Genomic DNA, 26,465 nt, shown 5'->3' on the forward strand with positions numbered 1-26,465 from the left:
AATCTTTAAAAATAGAAAGGATAAAAATCAATCAGTAGGAATAGACCCCAAAATGACATATATGGTAGAATTAGGGGACAAAGACATTGAAACGGTGATTATAAATATTCTCTGTATGTTCACTAAGCTAGAGGAAGGTATGAGGATTTTTTTTTCTTAAGATTTTATTTATTTATTTGAGAGAGAGCAAGAGAGAGCAGAGGGAGAAGGACAAGCAGACTCTGGGCTTGATACCAGGATCCCATGAGACCTGAGCCTAAGACAAACGCTTAACCAACTGAGTCGCCCAGGCACCCTAGAAAGCATAAGGATATTAAGAACAGAGAAAGAAGATATAAAGTCTTCTAGAAGTTGAACTTCTAGAAACAAAAACATACCATGTCTGAGATGAACAGTACGTGCGATAAAATTAACAGCAGATTACACACTGCCAAAGAAACTACCCAAAATGAAATAAGACTGAAAAAAAGATTGGGGGAAAAAAATGAGCAGAGCATCAGGAAACTGTGAGACAACATACAGAGGTCTCATATAGGTATGACTGGAGTCCCAGAAATTGGAGAGGGAAAAGAGGGACAAAGTATGTTAAGAAATAAGGAATAAAAACTCTCCAAATTCAATTAAAACTATAAATTCATGGATCCAAGAAGTACAACCAACCTCGAAAAAAAGAAACAAACAAACAAAATCACACCAAGGCACATCATAAACAGACAACTTAAAACCAATAACGAAAAAGAAAACTGTAGAAGCAGCTAGTGAAAAGACATCTTATGTAAAGAAGGACAAAGAATGATAGACTTCTCATTAGAAACAATACAAGTCAGAAGATAATCAAGCAACAATATTTAAAGTAATGAAAGGGAAAAAAAATCTGTCAACCACAAATTTTCTAGCCAGCAAAAATGTCTTTCAGAAATAAAAACAAAAGACTTTAGAGACACATGAGACATATAAACGATGAGAACATTCATCACTAGCAGAATACCACAAGAAATGTTAAAGACTTTCAAACGGAAGGAAAATGAAACCAAATGGAAATTTCAAACTATACAACAGAATGAACAGCATAAGAAATGGTTTTCATCTAATGGTATACATATAAATGTAAAAGAATTTTTTTATTTAAAAAAATCTCTAAAAGACTACTGACCATTCAAGCAAAAATAGTAACACCATATTGTGTAGTATCTAACATAAAATACATATAATATTACATAATAAAATACATAATCACATAATAAAATGTAGGACTATAACAGCACAAAGGCCAGGATAGTGAAAATGGAAGTACACTGTTGTAGGGTTTTTATATTGTACATCAAGAGGTATAATGTTACTTGAAAGCAGACTATTATAAGTTAAAGATGCTTACTCTAAACTCTGTAGCAACCACAAAAACAAAAACAAGAAGGTATAGTAAATAAACTAATGTGAGAGAAAACGGAATCTTAAAAATGAAATAAGCCAGAAAAAGAGGTAAATGGGAAGAACAGAAAAAAAAAACCACCAAATCCAACCATTTCATTAAACACATTATAATTTAAATGGTTTGAACACCCCCCGCTTAAAGAAAGAGTATGTCAGATTGCATAAAAATAAATTCCCGACTATGTCTTGCTCACAAGAAACCATTTTAAGTAGGACACAGATAAGTTAAAACCAAAAGGATGGGAAAAGATAGATCACGGAAATGCGAATTTTTAAAAAGCTGATGTAGCTACATTAATACGAAGCATAGCTTTCAGAGCCAGATGTACAGAAAAAGCAATCAAAATATGTATAGTGGGGGGCGCCTGGGTGGCTCAGTGGGTTAAGCCGCTGCCTTCGGCTCAGGTCATGATCTCAGGGTCCTGGGATCGAGTCCCACATCGGGCTCTCAGCTCAGCAGGGGGCCTGCTTCCCTTCCTCTCTCTCTGCCTGCTTCTCTGCCTACTTGTAATCTCTGTCTGTCAAATAAATAAATAAAATCTTTAAAAAATATATATATGTATAGTGGGAGGGTATAAGCCTACCAACGGAGGAATGACGAAGGTGACCTGATGGGCTCCTTATCCTGATCAGGTGCTACTTTTGTCAGCTAATGGGCCCTCAAAAAACCTTACAACTTCAAATGAAAATATGCTATGTCATCCTCTGTTTTTGTGCCACTATCACCATATAGATATATTTCTATATCCTTTGCTGCTAAACACATTTTACATTCTTTATCTTATGTGCTATTTTCCCTTCAATACTATCATTACTCCATTGTGACACCATGAAAACTAGTGTCAGAGTAGGAATAATATGAATGTAGAAGACTCTAAAAGATGCATGAGGGAATTCAGGGAATTAAAGGGAAAGAATATAGGGGACCCATATTTGGCTTTCTACCATAGAATCTTTGTTATAGATGATGAGAGAAAAATTGTTTCAATGGGGTATGCACACAGCTTGCTACAGGACTCTGGGCAGTCAGGAAGATGGAACTGAAACAGTCTAAAAGGAAAGGAACTAGACTTGACAATTTCCATTGACTTGACAAATTTCATTGGCAGATGCTTCAGAGGTTCTCCAGTGGGAACTGGAACAGGAAATGACCGACCGGGTTGGTACTCTAACTGGTAAGAAAAACTAAGACAGACACTGTAAAGTCCAATGTCTAAGACATAAACACCTGGAATGGTAATGATGGGGGTTGGTGTTGGGGAGAAGGTCCCAAGATGTCCTAGAGACTCCGGTAAACTAGAAATGGGGAACTTCCAGGCGGAAGACAGATGTCTGCCAATGTTTTAGGTATGAAAAAATGTGACAATTGAGTTAAGAAATATTTTAAATTTTCATTGATCTGGTTCTCTCGGTTGAGGAAGGGGGAGTGTGTGTAGGGACTATCATAGGAAAGAAACATGAAGTCTTTAATTGTGGCGATGTTTCAACATGTATGAGCTCCAGTCTTTGTTTTCACAGACCTTTCTTCTAAAACAAAGCTGTGTGGTGGTGGTCAGCAAACTTTTTTTTTTTTTTAAATATTCAAAGATATATTCTCAAAAATTATTTTCTGTTTGGAGTAGATATTTCCCAAGTGGAGATTAAGAGTACTTCAGACATGAAACTTCAATAGGTAAAAGAAAAAAGAAACTTCTTTTTGAGATCAGCTCAAAAGACAGGTGATATATGTACTGTAAAAAGCCAGGCAAAATATGTGAATATTTGGGCTTTATCTAAAAGTTGTGACAAATTTTTAATCATTTCAGTATGACCCATAGTTCCCACATACATGAAAGTGAAATGGTCTTGAGATAATTTAACTGAAATATTCCATAACTGAATAACAGGTTCAGATATAATTTTGCAGAAGCAGTGGATGACTTGATAGATAAGAGCCAAAAGAAATAAAAGGAGAAAGCCGGGCTTCTTTAAGGTTAAAAGTCTGGTCAGTGTCCCCTATTGGGATAAACAGTCCAAAATGGGTCTCTCGCTCATCTGTGCATCTTGCCAAGCATGCCAAGAATGCGTGGCCCCAGCCATTTCTCAAGGTTGTGTTTGGCACAAGAAACCTTGAGGGACAAGGCAATGTCTCCCTTGAGACAAAAAACAGGATTGCTTACTTCTGGCTATAAAATGGTAGATTCCCCAAGCTCAGAGTTCCTGTCCTATAATACAATTCATTGTCTATGAAGGTATTCATCTGGGCCCTTGCCAAAACTCCCCATACCCCCGACAATGGAACCACAGGGCAAGGAGGGCAGGGACACACATGTTCTCCACACCAAGGGTCATAAAATCTTTTGTCCCTGACCCAGGTCTCTCTTGCTTCTGCCAGCATCCATGAAACAGTAACAGGCAAACCTATTAGCTGGTAAGTTGGGTAAAATCAAATCCCAGGCCCATTACCTTCCCCCCATCCCTTCTGGTTCAGTTTTAAGTCTTCCACTGAGGCCATGGCCTTTGTGCTAGGGGTGGGGTACTTTGAGGGGAGCATGACAAAGATATGGTATTAGAATAAGAACCCTCTCTCCTCACCCCCAAGCCCTACTTCCTTCAACAGACTTAGAAAAAGAACCTGTACTACTCATTCCTGAATGAAAAAGAGAAAAGAACAAGGGAGCACCCAACAAGTTCTGATCTCCTCTCGCCATGAAAAAACATAACTCTTCACAAAAGTGACAGCAAAACAGCCTGGGGCAACATCCCATGGACCCCTCAGCAGCCGTGTTTCCTGTCTGAAAAGAGAGGCTCGTTGCATATAGAAAATGAAAACCTCCACGGTCATCAGCCCCCAGTTAGAGAACTAATTTCAAGCAGTGAAATTCTCTGGAGGGCATGGGATACGGCCACCACTAGCGAACACCAGGCAGTTCAAAAAAATTACTCTCCCAAGCCCCCACCCAAATGCAAACAAGAAGCCCAATACTTAGTTGACCTGCTTGGATCTTATTCCCCACATGGGATGCCTACTTAACCCAATCCACCAAGCAACAAGGAAGAGAATGACATCGTGCTGATGTCTGGGGTGATCGCGCAGTTATCACAGAATAAAAAATTGGACAATTGTGGGGTATTTTAATTTCTGTAAAGTTCAGATATCTGGGCTCAAGCTTTCTGTCATTTGTAACCTGCTAAATTTCAAGTTTCCAAGTTTGTTTTGTATGAGATTAAGAACTTGTTCGGGTGAGCCACAAACATCTGGAACTTATTTATAAAGATACTGTAAGAGTTCTACATCTAATGTGATATAAAACTACAACTAAAATAGATTACATACAAACAGATAATGTCACATATGAATTAGTTCTTTTGCAACCCAGACAATCTTATGAACCATAGAAAGTGTTCCCATGTGAACTTTTTGGGTACTTTGAAAGATCTCTGATAATTCTTGATATTATTTGGATTGTGTTTGGTGACATTCTGAATTAGCTTTTGGAAAGTTAGACTAATAAAATACTGAGATAAGGAATACTTCTATTTCATTAGAGATCATATGTAGGATTCTGCTTATATGAAATCCTGAGATAATGCTTCATGCTCCCCCAGAGGAAAGCTAGAATTTTGTTTTTCTTTTCAGACTGCTGGGCGGTGGGCAATGAGATGGACAAAGGGGGAATCTGAACTTGTATGTTCAGGTAAGAATGCCAGATGTTTAGGCAGATCTTTAGTAAAGAGAAACACATGTTGTAGTAGGGCAATATATAGTATGGAACATTAAAATCTGTTATGGGGGAAATTAATTCAGTTTCCCTAAAAGAACAAGAGCAAAAAAAACCTAATTAAATCAGAAATATTAACATGACCCTAGGAAATTTTCTTTGTCATGAAAGAAGTTCTTCCTATGGGCTCCTGTGAAACAGGAAAGAGATAAGAACATATATTATATTATATTATAAGAATTATAATTATAAGAATATAAATTATAGCCTTAGCAAATAGTATTCTCCCACTCCCGAGGGGATTTTAATTCCTGATTCTCCTCAGGAACACGCATCTGCCTTACCCGCTAAGTGAGCTGTGCCTTTAGGTTCTCTAGTTTTGGTTATCCGTTATAGTAAAGCTCTCTTTGCTGTTAAATACACAAACAAAATCTACCTTCCTTGAGGATTAAATGAATACATATATTTTTAAGAAAGTTGATCCAGAGTGCCATTCCTGGACTCTGGGTTGCTGTTAGCTGTTGTTTTCCTCCAGTAAGTATTTTAAATACCAACCTGAATTTCATTGTGTTAAAACTGCACTTTAGCAGGAAAAGGAAGAAGCAGCCTCAGGGAGAAGGTCGGAGAGAAAATGGCTATCCTCCCAACAAAAGCAGCTTTCCACATCCTGTAAATTCCACTGAGACCTCTCCAGCAATAGGAAACAAATCTCATGATGTAGACCCAGCCTACCATCCCAACTGAAGGAACTTCCCATTAGGAAAATGTTTTAATTCCTCCACATAAGGATACATTTTGTGGGAAAACAGGGGACAAAGACTGACCCCTTTGAAAAAGAATGCAGAGAATAGTAAGAAGCTAATTTCTAGGTACCACGCGTCGGGAATATCACGAAATTGGTAGCAAAGAATCAGGAAAGATTGCAAATATCAGAAAAATTTTAAAAACCTGCAAATATAAACATAAAAGGAACAGGGGGAAAAGTCCAAGCTAAAGCAGAAAGAAGTGTTATAAGAATTTTTTAAAATTATAAAGTACTTTAAAGACAAAGTACTTAAGGGCACATGAAGAACCTTCTATAATAATCATCAGAATCTGAATAATAAACCGAAATTGTCCCCCTTGGTACACTGTAAAGCATGCAATTTTAATTATGTGATTTTTCTAGCTAATTTCTGCTTCAAAAACAGTAAAGTACTTCTGCTTACAAGGTGGCAGAGACAAGAACTTTGCTGAACCTCTTTTGTCATCAAAATTTAAATTAGCAGAAACATGCCTTTGAGTTAAATCACAATTAGCACTTAGACCTATTTATTGAGAACCCACTATGTGCCCAACGCTGGCGGGATACGCTAAACAGATTACATTTGTAAAGCACTTGTCCCTTTTCAGGTTCTCACAAATGACATTTTAAAACCAACTATTTGTTTGTCAGCATTAACTGCATGTGCTGAATACATCTATTATTATAAATAGCTCCTACTCAGGAGAGCCTTTGTTTTTAAAGGATAAAATATATCCAGCTGTACTTGTGTATATATATTTTACATAGTTATGTACGGAAGTCAGTCAACAATAATAAATACAACAGACTGTCGAACAAAATAAAACAACAATTTTGGGGGAACCGAAATGGCATATTTGTCAGGAGATGTCCACAAATAATTAATTACTTTCTCACAATAAAGATATTCTCTTAATCCTAGAGTCTCATAAGAGGATCTCATTACTTTCTAACCATCTGTCATCACTCCTCCCCAAAAAACTAATTAGGGTTTCATCCAATCACACATTATAAATCATGCAAATGTGGATGGCAAAAAACACAGTTTAGAGAAGTTAACATTATAACATTTTGTATTCTAAGAATCACAGGCTTCAGAACTAGCCTTTCCTGCTCTAATAATGACCCTACTTATTTTTCTCATCTTTTCCTGATTAATTATTCGGTATTAACCTTAGAAAATTAAATTTAAGCAAAGAAAAACTTACAGATAGTAGAGTTTTCCTGCAGCAGGAAGTTCCCTTTTCCGGTAGTCGATCCCAGAATCGAGCTGGACCGTATTACAGTATTTCTGCAACCCAGAAACACAAACAAGTTGTGGCTCAGAATTATGATCTCTTGGCTATCCTTTTCCTTTTTTTAATCTTTGAACTTTTTCCTCAGGAAAACAACGCGTTTAGGACAAAACAAGAGACGTCAAGTAAGAATCATAAAAGTTGACCATTAAATATACATCAAGCCCAAAGAAATCAGTTCAAAAAAGTGAAGATTGGCAGCATGCCCTTCTGAAACTTTGCTATAACAATGCTAACTGGCAAATTCCCCACCTGATGGCACTACATTAAAAAAATTTTTTAAACCCCAATTTCTGTTACCGTTAAGTAAGAAGCTATAAGAAAAAAAATAACTCGTGTGTCTTCAGCATCACAATGGGAGAGAGCTGGGCCTGAACGTCGTAGCCATATTTTAAACCAAATGCTCTTACTGAAGGGATGCTTTCTGCATACCTGCACTTCACTCGTAAATGACCACCACTGCCCTTATCCCATCTCATAAATGACCACCACTGCCCCTATCCTGTGGAGTCCCCCTCTCTAGCCATCAATGTCTTTAGAGTTCTTTCCTGCAGCAGACCCTCCCTTCAGCCGGAGTCCTGTGCCACCCTTGTCCTCCCACTCTCCCAATCACTTTTTCCTTTCCATCTCCCCCCACCCCCCCGTCCCGCCCAGACTGCACATGTGCATGGAAACTCACACACACCACACACACACACACACACGCACGCACGTACACACACACATACACACGCACATGCTGAAACTCCTCCTGTAGAAGCTTATGAACTTTTGCTATACCTATCTCAGTCAGTCGGCTTTCTTTTTAAGGGGAAGGGGGGGCATATATATTATATATTATAGACACATATTCATTCCAGTAGAACAATGGTGAGCAAGGGTTTTCAGAACAATTCAAGAAAACATTTACAGGCTGATCTTTTTGTTTTCATCCTAAATGAAAATTGCTTTATGAAAATTCATGAGGAAAAAATTGTATTTTAACAACTTCATTACCTTTATTAGTGAAAAACTGCTTTTTTGGGCCAAGGTAATTGTGGCAAACTGTGTTTTCCAAAATTGGCTCCAGTAATCTCCCCATGCCAACATGCTGTGATGTTGCTACCCCAACCATCAGGGAGTGGGGTCTGTGCTCCCCCTCCCCCCAAATCTTGTGACTAGGCAAGAGGATGCTCTGTGATAGTACCCTATGTGATCATGGCGGCAGCTTCTTACTCGCCGGCTGGAACACTTGCTCCGAACCCGGAACTGTAAGGTAATGATCAAACTTACTGGAGAGAGCTCAAAGCAGCCCATACAGCGACAGGACCTGGAGGGGCCCCGAGATGACATGAAACAGAGGTGTCGTCTGACCAGTCCCCAGCTGCTCCAGGTGTTGCCATTAGGGTCCTAAGGGAGCCGGAATTGCCAGCTGAGGCTTTCTCAAATCCCTAACCCAGGGAAACCAGGAGAAATAATGAGGCAATGTTGTTTTTTTGCTTTTTAAGATTTTATTTATTTGACAGAGAGATCACAAGGAGGCAGAGAGGCAGGCAGAGAGAGACGGAGGAAGCAGGCTCCCTGCTGAGCAGAGAGCCCGAAGTGGGGCTCCATCCCAGGACCCTGAGACCATGACCTGAGCTGAAGGCAGAGGCTTTAACCCACTGAGCCACCCAGGCGCCCCGAGGCAATGTTGTTTTAAGCCTCTAATGACTTCAGTCATTTGTTACATAGCAATAGATAATCTAGGCACACTGGAAATGTGGCAACATTCTTCCTCTCTGAAAGTGCTTCCTGGGCTGAACTGCAACCCAAGAGCGGAGGGCTGTTTATCCACTGCACTGCAGGGAAGAGACTGTGCACAGAGGCAGAGAGAATACATTTCCCCCCTTCCGTGGTGCAGCTGCTAAGTGGCTCAAGAAGGGACAATAGGGCGATCAACCATCCCCCTGGGACTGAGGGGTTTCCCCCGATGCAGGACTTTGGGGCCTTACATCAGGACAGTCCTGGGCAAACTGGGACAGATGATCACCTTAGGAATAACCCAGAAATCTAGACTGGAATGCTGGAGTATTCTGATCCCAGGGTCCTGGGAACGAGCCTCACATTGGGCTCCCGGCTCAGCGGGGAGTTGGCTTCTCCACCCTCCCACAACTTGTGCCCAAGCGCACATGCGCACGCCCTCTCAAATAAATAAGTAAAATTTTTTAAAAATGAAATAAAATAATCCCTGATGGTCCTCTAGGGAAGTCTGCAAAACAGCTTTTGAATCATACCTGTGACAAACAACCCTTGGGCCTAACAAAGTCATGTCACCCTACAATGCTAGACCCCAGCAGCCGGTGGGCCTCACTATACAGACCCCCCCCCCCCCCCGCCCAGCTCACCATTCCAAGTGGCTCAAACCCACTCCCCAGGCCTCACTCTGGGGCCTGTAACCCATCTCACCAGAAAGGAATACGGTATCGCTCAAATACATGCACACGCATTCTACTCTCCTCTTGCCTCAGATGATGTTTTTTTTTGTTTGTTTTTGTTGTTCTATTTGTTTGTTTGTTTTTATGCTATAGCTGGGTACCTCTCTTCTCAACTTCGAGTAATGTACCAAAATTGGGAAAAGAGAGACCTCCTCCCCTTTGCCCAGACTGTCATTTTGGGGGCCCAGCCACCCAGGACAGGGAGGAGATACTCTTGTTTTAGCTAGCAGCTCAAACTCTGTCTCCGAGAGAAACCTGTCCGGCGGCCATAAGGGCCGGTGTTTCATAAGCTAGTCGTACCACAGACAATACCAATAAATAGCACGGCAATATATTCATGTAAGCATATTTACCCAGGCTCTCCATTTCTTTTAAACCACAGTTTATCTTACATGACCCAATATTCCTAATTTAGCCAAAATTTTTTCTTCTTTATTTTTTTGCTATTAAAAAAATAAGACTAATGGAAGTTATACAAGCTTCAATTTCTCTTTCTGGGTAACTAACTTCTCTCTCATAGGAGTGATTAAGCCCTACTGAATGATTGCATTTGTACATTCACTAATCACCACCAAGGAATACCTAATCAGCAGCAAAAAGAACTACAACCAAAGCCCTCAGATTTTAGCTCTTAATTGTCTGAAAAATACTAACACTCCGTTTATACTTTTAAAGAAAAATAAACCTCAAATTTTCAGATTTTATTCACGGAAGCTAAGTTCTTCAGAACACTTTGCAGAAGGATGGAGGAGGGTGAGAGCTAAGCTATTTCCAAGTTGATGAATCTAGTCACAAGGGCATGATTTAATTTCCTAATTTCCAGGGATAGTTGCAAGACCTGTGACCTCTTATCACCGTCCAATTGCAATGAATAAAACTAATCAGCTACCAAAAGAAATTTATTTTAAAATAGTTTGTATATTTACATCTACAAAGGACAAACACAATTACACAATCTAAAAATGCAATTAGGAAATCTGGGGAGGAAGCAGAGGGAGGTAAACACACCCGTGGGAGCATATGCATGAGTGAAAGGCCTTGACTTTGCAAAGAAAAATGTGCTACTAAAAGAACCATTTTCTAGCAGTTTGCATTTTCCTCAAGATCTATTGTGTGTATTTTTAGCAACTATGAATAGTATCATCAGAAAAATAGCCATCTCACAAAATAACTTTATATAGCTTCTAGTCTGGCTTTTCCCTTCCAAGTTGGAACAAAAGAACAATAAATATTGGGGAGAAAATCCTGTAAAACCACAACATATTAACCTCGTAAGCAAAGACTGAAATAATGAAGTCTTGCCTACCTTAAATACTCTTTATTAAAAAGTATATTGCTTACAATGGAAAATTTGGAAAAAGAGAAAAAAACACATAACTCAAAGTTTTATGTCTTATCTAAGTGATTATATTGAATAGGAACTTAAAAGATCTACACTATTGATGTTTTTTGACAATACTAAACTGATCAGTTTTATACATTTTTAATAAGTAAGCGTTAAAGGAAAATATGGTGGAGGCCTTTCTAGTTGCAGGAAATAAAATATTTAAATAACTAAAATCTGTCTTTTAACTTAGTACTTTCAAACCATATCTTTTTAAGCTAAAAAAGTGACCCACTCTCACTGTAAAAAATTCCAATACTAAAAGTGTAAAAGTAGAAATGAAAGTCTATTCCCTTCTCAGAAAAAAGTTTGCTTATAGCTAATATCCTTCATGTTTTTTCTACATGTTCAGAGATGATGATAGAGAAGCTGGGATCTTATTTATACATATAGTTCTAGGCTTAATTCTAATTTTTTTTTATGTTTTTTTAAATTTATTTGACAGAGGGAGAGAGACCACAAGTAGGCAGAGTAGCAGGCAGAGAGAGAGGAGGAAGCAGGCTCCCTGCTGAGCAGAGAGCCGGATGATGGATGATGTGGGGCTCGATCCCAGGACCCTGAGATCATGACCTGAGCCGAAGGCAGAGGCTTAACCCATTGAGCCACCCGGACGCCCCTCTTTCCCAATATCTTAAACGTTCTATGAGAGAAATAACTAGATTTAAATACAGGAAAGCTACACTGGCACTGTACTGGTTTGTTTGCTAAGAATGTAATTCTATAAGTAAATGACAAGTAAGAGTACAGAAAGATATTGAGCCAAAAAAGAAAAAAGGAGACTCGAAGGGGAGGGTCTCTTTTTGAGGCAGGATATACATCCAGACCTACATGCTGAAGCAGGTGTACATCCTAAGATACCTGAATCAATCACATTCAAAACAATAATGTGTTACCACTTTTAAGTGAAAGCAATGATACATAAAAATTCAACATGTTATATTTGGACATATTTTTAAGCTTTGTGCAATATAAATATAACATAAATGCAAAAAAGCACACAAGTCATAAATGTCCAGCTCAGTCAAGAAACAAAACATTACTAGCACCGGTGAAGTCCCCCCTACTAGCCTGTTCTACCTCTTCAAAGGTAACCAGTCCTCTGATTCTAGCAATGCAGGATTTTGCCTCTTTGGGGAGTTTTACTTGAGTAGATCCACCCAGTATGTATTCTTTTACGACTGGGCTCCTTTATGTTTGTGAGATTCACCCATCCCCATGTTGTCTATAGTTACAGTTTGGTGTGTCATATACACTACATGAATAAGCCACAATCTATCAACTCATTCTACTGTTGGTGGACATTTGGGTTGTTTCTAGTTACTTGTTCTTTCCAATAATGCAGTCATGAACACTTCTGCACGTGAGTCTTGGCACACACATGCACATGCTCTTGTTGGATACACACCTAGAAGAGTAACAGCTTGGCCATTGGGTAAGCATCCACTTAGCTTTAGTAAACACTGTCAGGGTTCCAAGGCAATGCGCAACCTATACTCCCAAGTGTGTGTTTGCTACTAGTGGAAAAAATACAGTTGATTTTTGAATACTCAGCTTATATCCACCAGTCTTAGAAATTCAATTATTCACGTAATATTTTTTGTATGTTAATTTTTCAGGATGATACTAGAGATGTCCCCTATTTTTGGAAAATATGCTACATTGTTTTATATCACAAAAAAATACACACTTATGGTTTACCAAGTTCTCTGTAAATTCAATATCTACTTTGGATTAACTTAACAAACACCGAACACTATATACTGGGTACTTCCCTGGTTCCTAGAAATATTATAAATAAGCTTTTGCTCTGACAGCCAGGTAGAACTCAGATATTTGCCTCAAAGTTACCATTTTCTTCTTCTCCCACTCATGGATCTCATTCTTCAAAGTTGATAAGTTCTTTGCCAATTTCCCAAAAGTGCGATTTTAGCCTATTACTTAATTTCCCCCTCAGTTTTCTCCTCTATAAAATAAAGGAATTGAATTATGATCACTTTCAGTCTCAAATTCTTTTTTTTTTTTTGAGATTTTATTTATTGGGATCAGTTGGTTAAGTGGCCCACTCGTGATTTCTACTCAAGTCATGACCTCAGGTTTGTGAAATCGAGCCCCTAGTGGGGCTCCATGCTCAGTGGGGAGTCTGCTTGAGATTATCTCTCTCGCTCTGCTCCTCCCCTCACTCGTGCACACTCTCACTTGCAAATAAATAAAATCTTTAAAAAAAGATTTCATTTATTATTTGAGAGGGAATGTGCAGGCCTAGGGAGAGGAGCAGAGGGGAAGGGAAAGAGAATCCAAGCAGACTCTGCACCAAGTGTGGAGCCCAATGACGGGCTTGATCTCACAACCCTGAGATTATGACCTGAGCTGAAACTGAGAGTCCAACATTTAACCAACTGAGCCACCCACGGCACCCCTCAGTCTAAAATTCTTAATACAATCCTGAAATTCTCACACTTATTATAGCTAAGTTCTTGTTCAGGCTTTTTTAGTTCTGAAGTAGACCCAAGCTTCAGAGTCTACCACAAACCACTCTGCCTCCTTTGCTTTCTTGCTCATCTATTCCAAAATACATTAAAAAAAATTTTTTTCCCATTGCCCCACTCCTACTTCCCTGGATACCCTACTTGTTTCTCATTTAAAATACCCATACCCTACCACCTTAGCAAGTAAGGTTTGTATCTCTTCTTTTTATCAAGCAATTTCAGAATTTCTTTTCCCTTCCAAAAAGCAGGAAAGTAAGATAATTTAACCATTGCCAAGTGCTATTATGTTTCACTTGTGTTAATGCGTATTAACTTGAACTTACCTCACATAATCCTCAACTAATCATACACAGAGTAATTTTTTATCCCCATTTTACAGTTGAGGAAATTTATGAAGGAGATTACTTTTTTAAAATCACTGCAAAGGCCGAAACTGTGTTCCCAGCAAATTCGTATGTTAAAGTCCTAACCCCTAGTACTGAAGAGTGTGGCTGTACTTGGAGACAGCCTTTAAAGAGGTGATTACATTAAAATGAGGTCTTTAGGGCAGGCCCAATCCAGTATGACTGGTGTACTCATAAGAGGAGGAAATTAGAACACAGACATGCAAAAGAGGAAGGACCAAGTGAAGGCAGAGGGAAAAGCCAGCCATCTGCAAGTCAAGGAGAGAGGCCTCAGGAGAAAACAACCCTGCCAACACCTTGATCTTGGACTTCTAGCCTCCAGAACTGTGAGAAAATACGTTTCTGTTGTTTAAGCCAACCAGTCTGTAGTATTTTGTCATGAGAGCCCAAGCATACTAATACAATACTAACACTCTTGTAATAAGCATACAGAAAGACATTTTTTAAAAACAGTAAAAAAGGAAAGAACAGTTGTGACCAAAAAAAAAGCCAGGACCAACGCTAAAAAGCACCGCTGTATACACCTGCTTATAATGTGAGCCACACACTGCCTCTTTCTGCGGTCACAGCTGGAGGGGAAAACACAGTAATTTCACAATTCAGAGAGCTCTAGAAAGACCACATAGTTTGTAAATGACTGAGTCATGATTTGTCCAGGTCACTCCTGACCCCAAATCCGTGACCTTCTCACCATGCCACACTGAGTTATTACACAGTAGCTACAGGATCATTTGTCCTTAGCCTCACAATTTACAGGATTATTTCTTGCTCCCCGATTCCTCCTTCCATATCCCAAGTCAATTACCTCCACACAGCATACATATGCTACTTGCTCTTCTAGAGGTCCATACTGTATGATTTCATTATAGTTTCCTTTAAGTATTTAGTGCAACACTGTGTACGAGGTATGTTCAACCTATACTAAATTCTACATCCAACTGGATGGTAGTATAGTAGTCTTCCCTTATATAGGATGTTTTCTATGTTTAAAGTGTCTGCTTAACTCACAGTCCACTATTTTTGTGACCTGTACCTGATCATCTAAACTGATCTTGTCAGTCTTGGAAGGTAAACTCCAAGAGAACAAGAACTGCCTGCTCAATTAGTCTTTATCAGAACTCAGAGACAGAAAATTCAGCCAAAGAGTTGTATCTTCCTCCAAAGTAAGAGCTTCATCCCATGGCAGGATTTCTTCAATGAGAAAGAGATGATACCAAGAACACAGCCACATTCATAAAACAAAAGTCCTGCGCTATGCTGATTAGGCTCCTTATGCCCACTACAATCACTCATGTAGCTTGGAAAAGACACAAGTTAACTTTGAGTCTCCTAAACCAAGGCAAATGGCTGGGAAGATGGAAATATCCTGGTTGGTAGACCAGTGGTTCTCAACACTGGATGCATGTTAGCATTAGCTGGCAATTATTTAAAAAGTACTGATGCCCGGGTCATACTCCCAGACATTTTTGCAGAGGAGGGCTTACATTGGCTGATTCTGTCAGTTTTATTTTAAGCTCCTTAGGTCATTCTAATGAGCTATCAGCAGTGAGAACCACTGGCTTAGCCTAATCTGGTCCCACCTGCAGTTGGTCCCATCCAAATCACATGGCTATTACATAGTAAAAGAAAGGTGGAATGAATTTTGGAGAAAACCACCACATTATCCACCATAGGTAATAACTAAAGCCACAGAATCACCCAGGGTTGGTGTTTATGGCCCTAGAATCAAAGAGTCGGAGACTGGTAACATTGATTCCTCTCTTGTTTATGTTGGATAAAATGAGATGAAAAGAAATCACCATTACTTTGCAATGAGGGTAAAGACATAAAAGCATATGAGTTGTCAAAAATAAAGGAAATAGAATACTAAGTAAACAAAAGATTGATAAAACTTAATGTGGATTGGAGAAATATTCTGTAACTGAAGTAGTATGATTAGATGAAGAGGACTTGAAATAAATTTCTTTAGGGAAAATAAATATTTGAGAACATACAGAAAGGACAAGAGACTTGAGTGACTTGTCCAGCAGAGGATTCCAACATCTTAAACTAGATGACCCTAAGTTTATAAGTTGGGTTTTCAACTCACATTTCATATTATTAATGAAGCTACATTCTTTTTTTTAATTTATTTAAGATTTTTATTTATTTATTTATTTGACAGGTAGAGATCACAAAGTAGGCAGGGAAGCCGGCACAGAGAGAGAGGAGGAAGCAGGCTCCCCGCTGAGCAGAGAGCCTGATGCAGGGCTCGATCCCAGGACCCTGGGATCACGACCCGAGCCGAAGGCAGAGGCTTTAACCCACTGAGCTACCCAGGTGCTCCTGAAGCTACATTCTTATCTTTTTGAGCATCACTATGATTTGGATCATTCCAATAGTTCTCTGAAATAATGAGTTCCTGGATATTTCACTAAAAATATTTTCCAAAAAAAAGAGGCAAAGCATCAGCATCTGGAGTCATATCTGATCAAACTTAGCAGGTATAGAACTGAAGCCCAGCACAACAATTGTAGGGTTTTCCTGTCTGTATTTGGAACTCTGAGATGAAACCGTGGCCCTTCAAAACCAAACCTCCACTCTCATCATTTATAGTAGGAAAGGTGAAACATCTGACTGTGGCAACAGCTACTACGTAACCAGAGACCTTGTTCAAAAGGCCAATGACTTACTTCCTCTTCTATATTCTTTTCCTGAGACATATTGATTCTTAGAAAATATTTGGACTCTAGTATACTAAAGTATGCTAACTATCATCTTTAGACTATCAAGAAGTAGGAAATTGTAAAGAACAAGAACGCCTCTGTCAACTTGGTCAAGACCTTAGGTACTGTTAGTAGACTGGTTTCCTGATAAGACTTAATTTGGATGATCTAAGATACCAATTTGTAACTTAAATAATTATGTGCCAGGGAGGGGAGCACATCAGAATCGATGAAGTCGCATCCTTACACTATCAAATGGAAACTTTTGAGACATAGGATGCTACATAGAGTTTATGTGTTTTCTGCTTGTTGTAATAGAAGATGCCTCACTGCCCTTTATATATGTTTAACCATAAAAATGTTATATATAAATGTTTAATCATGGTTATCTTTATATTTTATAAAACTGTCACAAAAGAATAAAAATAACTATAACCACCATTTATTGAACACATAATTTTACAACAACCTTTAAAGATAGGATTATTGGCCTCGATTTACCAATGAAGTACTTAAAATTCAGAAAGAGCAAATATTTTGCTCTACTTGTCTAGAGTTATTTGGCTCTTAAGGGGCAGAGACTAAACTCAGGTCTGCAGACCATGCACTGCACGTATTTTCTATATTCAGAAAAAGACACAGAACAAAATTCACACAGTTCAATAATTCAACCATCCTTAAATATTCTGGCCATTATGATTTTTGAAATAACATGATACTAACTCGATATGTCCAAGCAACATCCAGTAAAATTCCCAGAATACCTCACATTAACGCCACATGATTTCTTGTCACTTATTTATTTACAACCTACTGTGCTCTGGAGGGTACATGTGGCTTCTTTAAAAAAATCACCTTACTCTTTGTATATTTAATTTTCATTTAATTTTCAAGGGTACATGTGGCTTCTTTAAAAAAAATCACCTTACTCTTTGTATATTTAATTTCCATTTAATTTTCAATGTTATCTAATACACAAGTGTAAACTGACAAAACCTAATGAGCTTTAATTACACAGAACTGTTGACCCAGAAATCCCAATTCTAGGATCCTATACTTCAAAAACGTTAACTCCTGTGATTAAAAATGCATTTGTAAACAGGTTTTTTAAAGCATTATTTGAAAAGAAATATAGTAAACCTAAGTACCCAAAAATAACAGATTAGTTTAAAAATATTAATGACAAAAGGTATAAAATCTATTAAAAAAAAAAAGGTATAAAAAAACACAAGGTTTCTGCCTGGCCCAGAGATTTTTTTTTTTTTTTTTTTTGGCCCAGAGATTTTTAAAGGGGTTTGATCAGATAAGGGAGTACAGTGGTCTGCAGCCATTAGTAGAAATACAAAGCAGCCATTAAAAAAAAGAAAAAAAAAAAAAAAAGAGCTGGAGTTATATCTGTTATAAAAAGATCTCCAGGATATCTTGAAGGTATAAAAAAGCACAAGTCAGATTAAGGCGTAACTATTACTCCATTAATTTACAACAAAACTATATGCATAGGTATATATAGAGATCTGTATACATATAAATGTACAGAAAAATGCTTGAAAGATAGAGATTTTCTTTCAGCTTTATTGGGATATAAATGACATAACATTTGTAAGGTTAAGGTGTACAACTGATAAACTTAACATACTGCAAAATGATTACCTATCATTTTGCAATATGTACCCTATCATCTCACACAATTACCATATCTTTTTTTAATGACCTAACTTAGCAATTTTCAAGCATATAATACAGTATTGTTAACTGTATTCACCATGCTGTGTATTAGATACCAAAAACTTAATCATTTACAATCAAAAGCTTGTACCCATCTCTCTATTTCCTTTGCTCCCCAGCACCTAGCAGCAACCAATCTACTCTCTCTGTCTCTATTAGTTCAGCTTTTTTAGATTCCACATATAAGTGATATCAAATGGTATCTGTTTTTCTCTGACTTATTTCACTTAGTGTAATGCCCTCAAGGCCCATCTACTTTGTCACAAATGGCAGTGTTTCCTTCTCATAGCTGTAGAATATTCCATTGTATGTGTGTGTGTATATATATACACCACATCTTTATCCATTCTTCCATTGATGGACACTTAGGTTGTTGCTACACCTTGGCTATTGTGAATAATGCTGCAAAGAACACAGAAGTGCAGATGTCTGTTCAAGATAATGATTACATTTCCTTTGCATATATACTCAGAAGTGGAATTGCTGAATCATAGGCTAGCTCTACTTTTAATGTTTTTGAGGAACTTCAATATTGTTTTCCCTAGGGGCAGCATCAATTTATAGTCTCACAAATAGTGCACAAGGGTTTCTTTTTCTCTATATCCTTCCCAACACTTATCTCTTGTGATTTTGAGGGTAGCCATTCTAACAGACTGAGGTGACATCTCATTGTGGTTTTGATTTACATTTTCCTGATGATTAGTTATGCTGAACATCTTTTCATGCACATATGACCATTTGTAGGTCTTCTTTTGAAAAATGTCTATATGGTTCCTCTGCCCATTTGTTGGAGCCCCCTACTATTATTGTGCTGTTTGTGTATTTCTCTCTTTAGACCTTTTAGTATTTTCTTAATAAACTTAGGTCCTCTGATACTGGGTGCACCTATGATTGTTATGCCTTCTTGATAAATTGATCCCTTTATTATTATACACTAGTGTTCTTTGATTCATTGCAGTTTTTAACTTAAAGTCTATCTTCTCTCTTTTCTGATTTAAGTATAGCTATCCCTGCACACTTTTGGTCTCTACTTCCATGGAACATCTTTTTTTCATTCCTTCACTTTGAGCCCACATATCCTTAAAGCTATGTGTCCTTATAGGCAGTACAGAGTTAGGAATTCCTTTCTTGTTTTTAATCTATCCAGACAATCCATGCCTTTTGATTAGAGAATTTAATCCACTTATATTTAAAGTAATTATCAATAGGTAAGGACTTACAAAGGCCATCTTACGTTTTACTCTGGTTGTTTCCTTGTTCCTTTCTTTCTCTCTTGCTGCCTTCCTCTGTGAACAGATAATTTTCCATAGTGGTAGGCTTTGATTCCCTTCTCTTTATTTTTAGTGTATCTACTGCAGCCTTTGTTTTGTGGTTACCACATAAACTACCTTATGAATATAACAGTATATTTTACACTGACAACAACCTCAATCTCATACAAAAACTCTACCCTTCTACTACCCTTTTTTGTTTTTGATGTCACAATTTAGCCATTTTCATATTGTGTATTCATCAATAAATTATTATAGCTATAGTTATTTTTAATACTCTTGTTCTTTAACCTTTATACTTGATTTAAGTAGCTAACGCATCACCAAGTTACAAAATTAGACTATTCTGAATTTGACTATACTTCACTAGTGTATTGTATATTTTCATATTACTAATTACTGTTTCATTTCAGTTTGATGAACTTCTTATAAAGTAGGTCTAGTGATGATGAACTCCTTTGACTTTTGTTTGTCTGAATAAGTCTTTGCTATACTTTATTTCTGAAGAATAACTTTACTGAATAGAGTAGTCTTGATTGGCAGGGTTTTGGTGGGTGTTTTTTTTTTTTAAGTTATATTTGAATATATCATCCTAACCTCCTCTGGCCTGTAAGGTTTCTTCTGAGAAATCTGATAGTCTTATAGTGTGCTAGTAACAAGTTTCTTTTCTCCTGTTGCTTTTAAGATTCACTGTCTCTGACTTTTGAGTTTTATTATAATGTACCTTGGAAAAAATTCTTTGAGGTTTTTGGATGACCTACAAGCTTTATGAACTTGGATATCCAAATCTCTCCCCAGATTTGGGAAGTTCTCTGCCATTATTTTTTTAAATACACTTTCTCCCCCCTTTCCCTCTCTTCTCTTTGTGGAACCCCAATAATTCAGATTGTTTCTTCTGAAGGTATCTCGTAGTTTATGTAAATTTTCTTCATTCTTTTTGAACCTTTTTTCTTTGTTCTTCTCTGACTGGATAATTTTTTTTTTTTTTAAAGATTTTATTTATTTATTTGACAGAGAGATCACAAGTAGACAGAGAGGCAGGCAGAGAGGCAGGCAGGGAAGCAAGCTCCCCGCTGAGCAGGGAGCCCGATGCGGGCCTTGATCCCAGGACCCTGAGATCATGACCTGAGCCGAAGGCAGCGGCTTAACCCACTGAGCCACCCAGGCGCCCTCTGACTGGATAATTTTAAAGTTCCTGTCTTTAATCTCACTGATTCTTTCTTCCACTTGATCAAGTCTAATGTTGATTGCCTTCTATTGCTTTTATTTTTTTTTTTATTTCATTAATTGTATTCCTCAGTTTCAGAATTTCCATTTGGTTCTTTTTAAGATTTCTCTTTGTTAAATTTATCATGGTGTTTGTATATGGTTTTCCTGATTTTTTTGCACTATTTTTGTGTGTTTTCCTATAGACATTAAGTTTCTTTAAAACAGCTATTTTGAATTCTTTATGGGGTAAATCCCAGAAGCCCATGTCTTTGGGATCAGTTATTGGGAAACAACGGTGATTCCACGATTTTTCATATTCTTTGAACTTTTGTATTATTGTCGTCACATCTGAAGTAGCAGCCCTCCTCCTGTTTTTACTAATAACTTTCAGGAAAGAAATACCTTCCATCAGCCGGCTAGGGATTTGGGGACTTTCTCAGACCTTCTATGAATATATGTGCTCCACAATTATTGCTCTTTCTTGAATTCTTAAGCTTATATGCTTTCTCTCAATCCTGCAATATCCTGAGTCTAATAACCTTCCTTTTATTTTCCCAAAGGGAGCACTTAAGCTCAAGTTTGTAATCTCTCCCTTGTGTGCAGATTCTGGCTGGCTTTCTGAACATGCTCACTAGCCATCTGCCAAAGCTCATTCTTATCACAGCCACTGGGAGCATATACAGGGCATCAGCCATGAAGTGAGGGTGTGTGTGGGTGTCTGCACGTGCACATATGTGTGATAATGCAGAGCACGGGAGATGCCCTTGAGCCAACAGAGGATCTGGGCAAGGGTCCCCAGCAGCTTGTGAGCAGGCTTCTTGATGTGTGTGAAGCAATTCATAGGATCCACCTCTCTTTAATGCCTTCAAACAGAGTGCTCCTCTCCTAGCCTCTTCCTGCCCTCCAGCCATGCAGCTCACAATTTAGTACTCTGGATGGGACAAAAGAGAAATGAGCCTCAGGCAGCATCCCACACAGCTGGGGAAGCAGGGTGATCACTCACTTCCTCTTACGATCCCCTGTAGGAGAAATCACAGGCCAAGAAGTTCTCTCTTGGCCCTAGGCTGTGCTGCCTTGGGGGAAGGGTGATACAGGTAAAATCAAACTGTTCCTCTTACTTTCTCCGATGTGTCCAAACCCAGGTTTTGTTTGTTTTTTGCTCCAACAGTATGTTGGAACTCTTCTACTAGAAACCTGGATATCTACAAAGGCTCTCTCATCCTTGGGTGACTGTTTTAAGATCGGGTTTCCAGGGACTCCCAGACCACAACTGAGAGAAGCTAGTGCTGGTTCACAGACCACTGCAAGGCCACACCCAGGACGAGGTCTATATTCCTATTACCTGACACATGGGTAGGCAAGCCTCCTCCCAGGTGCCCTGTCATATGATGGTAAATCCAACACCACCCATAAAGTCATTTTTGTCTGTGAATAGATGCCAAATTATTGTTGGTTGGGGGGGTGGGACCATGAATAAGAGATGTCTTATTCGAAGTGCCTGGGTGGCTCAGTGGGTTAAAGCCTCTGCCTTCGGCTCAGGTCATGGTCCCAGGGTCCTGAGATCTAGCCCTGCATGGGGCTCTCTGCTCAGCAGGGAGCCTGCTTCCCCCTCTCTCTCTCTGCCTACTTGTGATCTCTGTCAAATAAATAAATAAAAATCTTTAAAAAAAAAAAAAAGATGTCTTATTCAATGCTGATACTGATGTCACTCTGCTACATTAAATTTTTAACAGCAGCTACTCCTGAGGAGGGAAGCAGGAATGAAACAGGAGTGGAGGAGGGGAGGAAATGGGGAGAGGGGAGAGTAGTGAAGGGGGGGGGCATTTGATATTTAGTAAAGAGACACTTATGTGGCATTCAGATTTTTACATATAGCATGTATTCATTTCTCTCTTATGAAATTTTATAAAAGGAAAGATCCTAGAGAACTCCATGGATCGTCCCAGAATAGTGGTATATGGAAAAATCTGATAGCTGTGTTATTGAAATTATAGCCATTATACATTTCCAGCTCTGTCATGACCAACAGAACTTTAATTAATATTCCATTGCTTCTCCCACTGTTTACTTTGTCAAAGAAAACCAGAGTCCTCATTCCTGAGGTAAAAAAAAAAAAAAGAAAGAAAGAAAAATACAAAAATGACATCACAGACTGGAAAGAAGTTGAGGTATATGACTTTTGAAAATCTTTTTTATAACCATACTACCAACCCATAACTGTGGCACCTGTAAGCTTTCTTTTCCTCCCACAAAAAGGAACTGTGCAATCTACCCTCAGGCCAAAGGGAACTTCCCATTACATCTGCAGCTCTGCAAAATGTATTTTTTGAAAATCCAGTAAATTTTACTCACAAGTTTTTTCCTTCTTTTATACAAATAATCAGGGGTAAGCAATAACTTCTCTATCTTAAAAAAAAATAAAACCATATAAATACACGAAGTACATAATACATGTGATTCATTTATACTGTGATCACAACTTCTAGAATGATAAAAACTGAATCTAAAAATATTTAGCTTAAAAAATAATTTTCAGAGACCTTGTTAAGACTTTTAGCATCCAGGATAGCATTTAGAAATATTCTCAACTCTGGTTCTGTTCTTGCTGCCTTGTATTTGCTCGGCTTTTTGCCACTTCACTGTTCATTAGCACTTTTATTGAAAGATGAAAGAGGAAGAGAAAGAAGATGAATTCAGTCAATCTTGTAACTTATTCTAATCTCTGATAAAAGATCTGAAGAATAAATTTTAAGCTATTCGCTAAAACAAGGTTGAACACGCTATATTTATCATTGTGTACAACTAAAGGTAGATTAATAAAGTAGATTATACTTTTATAAAAGAAAAAGAATTCTTTGTTCATAAAAGCAGATGAGAATATAATTAATTCTACCCAAAGACAAGATTACAACATGTAAATATAACAAATATATAATGTTAAAGACACATACACATGTGCACACACATATTGAGCAACACGGTTTACGGAAAGAATGCTCAGTAAAAAAGCAGGAAACCTGGGCTCTAGATTTGGCTCTGCCACTAGCCAGGCAATCTTAGACATGAGCCTCAACTGCTCAGACCGCATAAAGTGATGGTACAAATATTTCTAAGGATGCTTCAACATAGTCCTTGCTCCGTACTTCTCAGCTCTCACTATTCATAACTTAGTGCTACATCAGGTGTCTTTTCCCACATACACTGAAACTATATTTTGCTTTCTCCCTCTGCCCTCGCCTTTCCCTTCTAAGCCTTGTCCAGCTTTCTCAAGGAAATTTTCACTTAATTCCAATTAGAGCAAAACAAAACCATAAGCGTGACTATTAAACCAAGAGAGACGGCAGGGATACACCTAAGTGAAGAAAACAAAAGGCCTAACAAACAAAGGTTTGGTTTCATCAACCTCTGAAATTTGCAGATACATACAGGAGTCCATTCAGAATTCACATAAATTTCCATTTCATTCACTCATCCCCCACAATCACCAGCATTATAGAAAGCAGAAAAAAATTTTTAAATTTGTGGGTCTATCACTGTTTTTTAAATAATTCTTAGCACTGTAATCTTCTAACACACAGTTAATCACTCCTAACTCATTCTATATTGAAGTATAATACTTTTCCTATACTATAATTATTTGCTGGTGTGCCTATTTGCTCTACTAGAACATCCTGATCTCCTTGATGGCAGGATTCATTTCAGGACAGCTTCATCACAGCAGCTAAGCACTTAATAAATGCATATTGAAATATGAATATTGTTTTTCTTCTCTTTTATCTTACAAAAGTATAGTATTTGAGCTACTTGGGCAATTAAGCTTTCATAGATAGCTAGCCTAGGACTGCAACACCACACTTAGAAAATGTTTGTGGGGGGGAATCTATCATAATTCAAAAAAAAATAATTTATAAGTCAACTTCTGAAACAATCTCTTTGAAAATTTATAGCACTATATATCAGGGTCTTAGCAATCTTGCAGTCCAATCCCATCATTTACAGATGAAAAAAATGTAAACTCCAGTGGACTCAAGAGACTTGCCCAAAGTCAGGAAAAGAGCTAGGCTTAGAAAGAACTGCCTCCTTAAACCATGGTTCCTCTGCTGTATCATGGACACCACAAAAATATGTGTGAAATGACTGTATGGCTTCTTCTTGCTTTAAGCTGTTAAGAATTTTAAAAGATTTTATGGCAGAATTTAATCAGCTAATCAACCATAACTTTATAATATATGAATCCTAATGATCATTATTGACTGAGGAATACACTATAAGAACATTCACATGTCTTCAGAGACAGATTACAAAGTGCACATTTATTCAAAAACAAAAAAACAAGCCGAACACTACTGAAAGTACATTCCAATTATCCATTAAGAAGCCCTTTCTATTAACTCTAATTTTAGGGCCAATCTACATTTTGTTATTTATTTTATGTTTGTATATTCAGAGAGGATACTGTCTCAATAAGCTGTATAATATTTAACATGAACTTGAAAATGGGAAGTGTAGATACAGTCAATAGTAAAAGAACAGACACAGTATTTTGTACCAAGCACCCCTAATATGCTATCATTTTGAGAGAGAAAAGCTAAATTCACTAAAGCAGAAAAAGGTTTCTTGGATATCTTGAAGCCTCAAAAACTTGGCCAAACTATTGTTCAGCAGCACACAGTTTGTGTCTTCATGCTCAGATGTTGTTGAAACAGCAGACTTAAAAGAAATAATGTCAATGAATCCTACCAAGCACTATACATGACCTCTGGGGTAATTAGCAATCATTCAAAAGCAACAAGACTAAAATGTTCTATTCTTTATTACTGTCAGCTCTTATCTTGATCAGCATTTTAATAAAGATGCTTCGTTTCTAAGACAGTTTCATGAATCAGTCATAATTACATTCTGACATGCAGTGAATAGTAAAGCAAAACTAAATATCACTTCATCAACCTTTCTAACCTTTATGCAAGTATTAACTGTAAATAATTTTTACACAATCCTACAACAGAAAATCTGCATATTTCTTAGCTTTGTACATACTTTACCCCAAATGAATTTCCTGTGACCTATACCTGAAAAACACAATCAGCCATAATTATCCAGTTTTGTGAGATGTTCAGGTGTTGCCTTTCAGAGTTCAAATCAACTTCAAGTATAAAAGGCTACTTTATTCTACAAATGGCACAATATGCAAAATGGGTTAAGTAGCCAAAAGCATCTCAGAGCATTGTGGCTTGAAAGAAGTCTATCCAGAATCAAAACGTCAGAACAAAAATACGCTAAAGCAAAGTGACACTTATAAAAATAGATTCATAGATTACACATTAACACATGGATCTTGATGACTACTGCAGAAAGTCTTATCATTAAAATATGTTAAAAGAAGAATGTTAATTAGAAGGAAATCTGAGCAGTTAAAGGGTAGATTTTTTTTTTTTAATGTGACACCTAACAGTTTATGGAAGAGGATAGAAACTTATCAGAAATATAAACTTACTTAGAAATACTACTCTGCTATGGAGGATAATAATGCAAACTCTTTTAACAGCAATAACTCCCCTCCCCCCATTCATGATTTACTTTAGAGTTTTGAAATAGTTAACTTCTCTTTTTTGGT

General features: G+C 37.7%; 1 protein-coding gene across 3 annotated transcripts in view; it reads right to left on the bottom strand.

The window, feature by feature from the left end:
- The window catches only part of AFG1L (AFG1 like ATPase), a 221,097-nt gene that overhangs the window by 54,208 nt on the left and 140,424 nt on the right, over positions 1-26,465 (bottom strand). For all 3 annotated transcript variants that reach the window (XM_032338881.1, XM_032338880.1, XM_032338882.1), the window contains one exon: positions 7,125-7,207. In XM_032338881.1, the coding sequence (XP_032194772.1) occupies positions 7,125-7,207 (83 nt within the window). The remainder of the gene's footprint in view (positions 1-7,124; positions 7,208-26,465) is intronic.

Source organism: Mustela erminea, chromosome 4, assembly GCF_009829155.1.
Source record: "Mustela erminea isolate mMusErm1 chromosome 4, mMusErm1.Pri, whole genome shotgun sequence".
Lineage (NCBI taxonomy): Eukaryota > Metazoa > Chordata > Mammalia > Carnivora > Mustelidae > Mustela > Mustela erminea.